General features: G+C 46.4%; 1 protein-coding gene across 1 annotated transcript in view; it reads right to left on the bottom strand.

The window, feature by feature from the left end:
- Positions 1-7,616, bottom strand: part of ADI1 (acireductone dioxygenase 1) — an 11,334-nt gene that overhangs the window by 3,494 nt on the left and 224 nt on the right. The window contains exon 2 of the mRNA XM_007469246.1: positions 5,574-5,693. Within this exon, the coding sequence (XP_007469308.1) occupies positions 5,574-5,693 (120 nt within the window). The remainder of the gene's footprint in view (positions 1-5,573; positions 5,694-7,616) is intronic.

The following is a 7,616-nucleotide window of genomic DNA, read 5'->3' as shown; positions in this document are numbered from 1 at the left end:
ACACACCCTCTCTCTCTCTCTCTCTCTCTCTCTCTCTCTCTCTCTCTCTCTCTCTCTCTCAATCTCTCTCTCTCTCCTCATCCAGTTGGCAGAAGGACCTGGGGCACTGACCCCAGAGTAGCAATGAGGGCACCAAGCACCCTGTCTGGGTTTCCAAGTCCCTGGAAGAACAGCCGATTCCAGGGCCAGGTCAGGGGAAAAGCCTGGAACACGCTGACCCAGAAAGCACGGAGGTGCTGATAAACATAAGGGGACGAGTCAGGAGGGCAGGGGCCACTGACAGGGGTGCCCACTTGCCAAGTCTGGAACAGTCTGAACATCAAAATGGATCATGGCAGGAATGGACTACAGAGCCATGAGGAAAATAAGACTCCATAAGCCTGTACTGATGTAAATCAACAGCAGAGAACAGAGAGGCCAGCTCAGTACAGGAGGATGACGGCTGGAAGGTCACCGTTTTCACCCTGACACTGACACTGTTTCAAGCAGGAACCATCAAGATTTACTAAAATTGCCAAGTCAAAGTTTGATAGAAAACGTGATATTCATAGTCGAAAAGTAACTCTCCACAAATTTCTTATTCGTTACACAGGGGAAAAAATGGTTACTTCACAACACAGAAACCTGACGGGCACCAGCCTAACCAAGTTTAGCATCACCGGTGACACAACCCTCTGACAGCACATGCCTCCCGACAGGGTACCCTGGGCAGACACAACACCACTTCTGTAGAATTCCTGCCAAAAACGCATAACCTGAGTCTAACCACGAGGAAACCTAAGGCAAACACGAGATAATCAGATAATAAAGAAGTTTGTTTTAGAAGAACAAGAGAGATAAGCCTATATTAGGAAGAGGGTTTCATTTCAGGAGAGAAGCTATTCTACAAGATGGTAATGATGAAAATAATCTAACCACTAGCATTTACAATATATGAGCCCCTTCTGTGGAAGATGGGAAGTCTAAAATTCCAAGTAAGAAAACACCATTTAAATCTCGGAGGATCTCATGACTCAGTAGGGCACTTGGTGAAAACTTTCGTCATTTTGTAAGGTGTTATAATATTTGTACTCTGAGTGACAAGAATAATTTGATATAGAACAAAATAAGGAGATAACCATAAAACACATCTATTTTAAACAATTTTGGTGTCACTGCACCACTTTCATTCTTAGGTCAACGTGTTAAGTGCTGGTTCACCTACTTATATTTTCTTTTTCAGGAACACACACAGAAGACATCCAAGCTAATGGAAGGCAGCCTTCCTGGCAGGTTCATCAGAAAGAGCCTGAGACCAGGAGGAGGACCTGGGTTCTGGGCCTGGCTTTATCAACATGACCATGGGAAGCAGTCCACAGCCCCTCCAGGTGTCCAATGATAAGACTAAGAGGCTAAAGCTCAGTGATTTAAGGCCATAGCTTCACAGTTCATAGCTCAGCACGATGAAAGAAAAAGTCTTGGGACCAACACAGCTGCCAACATTTTTTTTTTTTTTTTGCGGTACGCAGGCCTCTCACTGTTGTGGCCTCTCCCGTCGCGGAGCACAGGCTCCGGATGCGCAGGCTCAGCGGCCATGGCTCACGGGCCCAGCTGCTCCGCGGCATGTGGGATCCTCCCGGATCGGGGCACGAACCCGTGTCCCCTGCATCGGCAGGCAGACTCTTAACCACTGCGCCACCAGGAAGCCCCTACACAGCTGCCAACTTTTGTCAAGAAAGAAAAATTCTAAAACAACTATTATTGTCACTATTGTTTCATAACGGAGTCACCTTATTCCTGAGAAAGCAAAGGTAATTTCAAAAACAAGGCAGTCATTTAAGTTATTAAAAACTCTGCACATCTGTTTTCTCATTTTGCCAAGGATCAGTGAGTCTCTTACGGGCACCCGGGAATTACCATAAAACTAAGAACTTAAAACAACCCTGACTTCACTTCCATATGAGATGAGGTAACAGAAACTGGATTTCCCCTCCCACCTCCAACAGTCAAAACAAACACAATGTAAGAAATAATGGTTTGTAAAACACCAGACACCAGGAAAGGGAAGAAAGTGACCCGTGAGGCAGAAACAAGAGAGGGGAACCCTACTCCTGCTCTAGTTCACACCTTGAAAGAGTTCTCAGGCGGTGGTGCAGGGAGCGGGGGACCCAGGCAGAGCACCCCGAGCTGAAGAGCAGAGCTGAGAATCTGGGGAGACCAAGGGAGCTAGTATGCAAGGCGGGAGTACCCGAGGAGAGAACTTCACAGAGAAAATCCCAAAGGCCCGCAGAGGATCTCCATCCAGTATTCTTCTGAGAGCGCGTCAGGATGTGCCCAGGAAAACTACCTGGGGCTGGGAGAAGAGCCATTCGGATCCTTCAGGACTGAAAGGAACAGTTCCCGGCACTGACACCGGTCCAGGAACAGTGCCTGTCCCACCAGGCAGACTGGGAAAACCTCACTATTCGCGGGGCTTTGCGTGGTGTACACAAAGGAATTGCGCTTCATCAGTGGGGAATGATTAGCTATAGGCTGGTCTACCTAACAAATCTTAAAGGAAAGACCCAATAGGATCAAATTGTTTCCAATAAGCTTACACGCATTCCAGAACAAAACTCAAGAATATTTATACGGATACAACAATATCCAGCGCCCAAGGGAACAAAATCACAGTGTCTGGCATCCAATCAAAAATTACCAAACATGCAAAGAAGCGAGAAAATATGACCTTTAACCAGAAGATAAATCAATCAACCAAGACCAACTCAGACTTGAGTTTCCAAATGGGAACATGGACTTATGCAACAGAGTGAGGAGCATCAGAAATGCTAACTATACGGTAATTAAAGAGTATTTTTAAATAGGATTTAAACCTCTTCACAATGTAATTTACTACTTAAAAATGAAAACAATAGAGTGTGGGGTTTATAAAAGTAAAACGCTTGACAATAATAGCACAAAGATAGGGAGGAGAGAAAAGGAAGCATATAACTTTAAGGTTCTTCCAACACATGAAGTAGTAACAATTCTTCAAGGCAGGTGGATACGTCAAGGAGAGGACTTCTGGTTTCTGGTCCGACAGGTAAAGAGCTTGGAAGTTGTCACTCCCATGCTCACAACAAGAAAACAACCTAACAAACTGAAATCAATGACTGTTCTCAGATCCATCAGGGGACTGATGTCACAGGACAAAGCATTACTCTGAAATCTCAGACAGAGGTGAACGCAGAGTCAGAGTTGAGATCAGTTTACCGAGCAGAAGCCCCTGAAGCCTAAGCTGATAGGAACACCTACGGGGTCATTTTGACAAACCGCAGGAGGATAAGCGTGGACTAGCCTGGGAAGCCCAGTATTACGGGGAGCCCCAGAGTTTCCTGGGTTTTATGTCCAGAATATAAAACTCTAAGGCAGGGCTTCCCTGGTGGCACAGTGGTTGAGAATCTGCCTGCCAATGCAGGGGACACGGGGTCGAGCCCAGGTCTGGGAAGATCCCACATGCCGCGGAGCAACTAGGCCCGTGAGCCACAACTACTGAGCCTGCGCGTCTGGAGCCTGTGCCCCACAATAAGAGAGGCTGCGACAGTGAAAGGCCCGCGCACTGCGATGAAGAGTGGCCCCCGCTCGCCGCAACTAGAGAAAGCCCTCGCACAGAAGCGAAGACCCAACACAGCCAAAAATAAATAAATAAATTAATTAATTAAAAATAAAAAAATAAAACTCTAAGGCAACCACTAAAACATTTTTTTTTAAATGATAAGCTAGGAGGAAAGAAAACAGAATCACACAAAATGCTCAATTAAAATCAGACAAGGAAGAAAAAGAGGGGTACATTTTTTAAATAATAAAGGACAAGTATAATAAATTAAAAGTTACAAACATGGTATATATCAATCCAACCACATCAACAATCAATTTAATGTGAATGGTCTAAATCCATCAATTAAAAGGCAGAGACTGTCAGAATAGATAAAAAACAAACAAAAAACCCTCTAACTATATGCTGTCTATGGGAAATCCACTTTAAATATAAATACACAAATAGGTTAAAAGTGAAGATCTGGAGAAAGAAACACTACTTTAACACTAATCAAAAGAAAGCTCAAGGAGCTACATTACTTTCAGACAAAGCAGACTTCAGTACAAGAAACTCACAAGGGATAATTGTGTATACTATGTAATGACAAAAGGGTCAAATCTCCAGGAGGACATAACAGTCTTAAACAAGTATGCCTCTAACAACAGTAAGGATACAGTTGAACTGAAGGGCACCATCAATCAACTGGAAATAATTGACATTCACAGAATACTTCAACCAACAGCAGCAGAACACACATTCTTCTCAAGCTCACGTGGCACATTCACCAAGATGGACTATATTCTGGCCCATAAAACAAGACTCAACATATTTACAAGGACTCAAATCATACAAAATACACTCTCTCACTACAATGGAGCTAAATCAGAAACTAACAGAAGACAAATCTCTGGAAAAGTCCCCAAATAACTGGAAACTAACATATGTCAAGAAAACTATATAGTTCAAAGAAGAAATCAAAAAGGAAGTTAATTCAGAGATATTCTAAATTGAATGAAAATGAAAATACCAAACAAAATTTGTGTGATGCCTCTCAAAGCAGCACATAGGGGAACATTTACAGAACTAAACACCTATATTAAAAAAGAAGGGGGCCTTCCCTGGTGGCGCAGTGGTTGAGAGTCCGCCTGCCGATGCAGGGGACACGGGTTCGTGCCCCGGTCCGGGAAGATCCCACGTGCCGCGGAGTGGCTGGGCCCGTGAGCCATGGCCGCTGAGCCTGCGCGTCTGGAGCCTGTGCTCCGCAACGGGAGAGGCCACAACAGTGAGAGGCCCGCGCACCGCAAAAAAAAAAAAAAGAAGGAAGGCTTCATGTCAATGACCTCAGCATCCACTTTAAAAAATTAGAAAAAGAAGAGCAATTAAACCCAAGGTGAGTAGAAGACAAAGACAAGAGCAGAATTCAAGAAAACAGAGAACAGAAAAACAATAGAGAAAAATCAATGAAACCAAAAGCTGTTTGATAAGATCAACAAAATTGATAAACTTCTAGCGGGACTTGGGCAAAGGAGAGAAGGGACACAAATTACCAATATCAGGAATGAAGGAGACAGCACTACAGATTCTACAGATATTTTGAGGATAATAAGGGAATAGTCTGAAAAACTTCATGCCAATAAATCTGACAACTCAGATGGAATGGACAAATGCCTTGAAGGACACAAACTACTTAAGATTATTCAAGAAACAGATATTCTGGATAGCCCTATATCTGGTAAAGAAATTGGATTCGTAGCTAAAATCCTTCCTACAAAGAAAGCTCCAGGCCCACATGGCTTCACTGGTTAATCTGCCAAACATTTAAGGAAAAATTAAACACATTCTACACATACTCTTCCAAAAAACTGAAAAGGAGGGAGTATTTTGCAGCCTATTCTATGAGGCCAGCATGACTCTGATATAAAACCAAAATGAAGACATTAAAAAGGAAAGAAAAGCTTGTGTTTATTAGTAGCAAACATAATGTTTCCCCTTTTCAAAGAATTTAGAGCTCCCTCACCTTTTCTTCATAATTTGGTAGTTTGTCTTTGCATATGGTTATTATGTCCATCCAGGAGTAGTTTCTCTCTTTTCGGATCTTTTCTAATTCCGGATCATTCTCATATTTGTCAGCATCCAGCTAAAAGAGTTTAAAACACAAACGGGAGGCCACATGAATGCATCAAAACATTCTCTTTCTGGATCTCCAATATGATTATACTCCAAATTTATCATCCAGTCCTTTGTCCATATACTAAACCAACCTTTCTCCCCCTCCTTTCCCCATTTCTTTTAATGGTTTTCCCACTCTCCATAACAGCTAAAAACTATGGTTGTGTTTAATTCCCACCTCCCTTCTCTGCCTGGGGGATTCCAGTCCCACCGCCAGGAGCCCCGGGGAAGCTCTCATCGTCTCAAGGCATGTCCTGTTCCTCTGCCACCAATCCACTCTGCAAGTCTAACTGATCTGTCGATGGCATCTCTTTGGTTACTTTGCTTCCCTGGGCCAAAACACCTGAAGCTGTCAGAGCCTACAAATAAAAGGCAAATTCCTTAGACAGAGACAAGAGGCCTTCTACCACCTGGCCCGGACTGCCTTTTCTACTCCTCTGTCCCTAGTCCCTGTTTTTAAAACACCTACATTCTAAACCAAACGCAATTATGGGCTGCTCTTCAAAAACACCTGATGCTTCACAGCCCCACACCCCTGCTCCTGACACCTTCCTACGCCTGGAACAGCCTTTCCCTGTTTCCACTTATCACAATCCCATCAACTGTTTAACGTCCAATTATTTTTATTTTTTTATTTTTTTGTGTGGTACGCGGGCCTCTCACTGTTGTGGCCTCTCCCGTTGCGGAGCACAGGCTCCGGACGCGCAGGCTCAGCGGCCATGGCTCACGGGCGCAGCCGCTCCACGGCATGTGGGATCTTCCCGGACTGGGACACGAACCCGCGTCCCCTGCATCGGCAGGCGGACTCTCAACCACGGCGCCACCAGGGAAGCCCTAACGTCCAATTTTAAGGTCATCTTCTTCATGAACTCCTCCTTAAAACTACTGGCAGAGAATTTCACATATTTCGCCTTATGTTGCAATAAAATGCGCATGGTATCCCAACTACTGAATAGCAAACTCAGAATACCTCAAAGTACTAGTCAGCGATACATTAGCTGCTAAAAGACGACTCCCCAGATGTGCAGATCCACACAGTATGCACTAGTGCACCATCCACCTTCAAACCCTGAGCGCGTGAGCGCTTCCTACCGCCCTGCGGCGGCACTAACAGAACAGGCAAAAAGGCTCCCCCTGCTGTCGCTGCTCAAGCGCGGTGACTATTAAGAAAGGTAGGAAAATACACAGAGTAAACGAAGTTTAATTTCGACAGCCCTTTGCCTCACCATCCAGAGCACAATGAGAAGGCAGGAGAAACTGGGTTTGATCTCCTGGAAAACCGCAAAGGTGACTTTTACAGCGTCTTACTGTATCCTTTGGGTACATTCAGAAGTTGGCCACCGTCTCACACCTGCTCTTAAACTGTCACATGTACCGCGAAACCCGAAGTGCAGGGATTTGCAGTAAAACTAACTTATTTTCTTCTCAGAACAGACGCGAAACTGCTCTGACACCGCCTTCCAGGAGGTCGTGGGGAGCGCCCCGACCCCTCCCCCGGAGACCCGCACTCGCCGCGGGCCCTGAAGGGACCCCAAGCTCTCCCGCCCCGCCTGTCCCGCTTTCAACCCGGGCGGCCGACGACCGCGCCGGCACCGGACCCTCCGCCACTTTCCGACCACTCACACCCTGCCCCCGCCTCGCCCTGGGCGCCGACACCCCCAAGCCCCAACCCCCAACCCCGCTACTGAGCCTGCGCAGTGCGCACCACGGCCTGGACGCCGACCCCCGGCCCCGCCGCCGGGCATGCGCAGGCCGCACGGGGTCCCATCATGGCGGCGGCCCCCGTTCCTGGGGGCGCGGGGCGCGCGGGAACTCGGAGATGAGCGGAGGGCTCTCCCGCCCGCCCGCGACCCCGCTCCGGAGCCCCCGCCCCGCAACACGCCGACCGCGC

The sequence above is a fragment of the Lipotes vexillifer genome, unplaced genomic scaffold (genome assembly GCF_000442215.2).
Source record: "Lipotes vexillifer unplaced genomic scaffold, Lipotes_vexillifer_v1.1 scaffold356, whole genome shotgun sequence".
NCBI lineage: Eukaryota > Metazoa > Chordata > Mammalia > Artiodactyla > Lipotidae > Lipotes > Lipotes vexillifer.
Note: the sequence above shows the minus strand (reverse complement) of the source record. Positions and strands in the feature narration are given on the sequence as shown.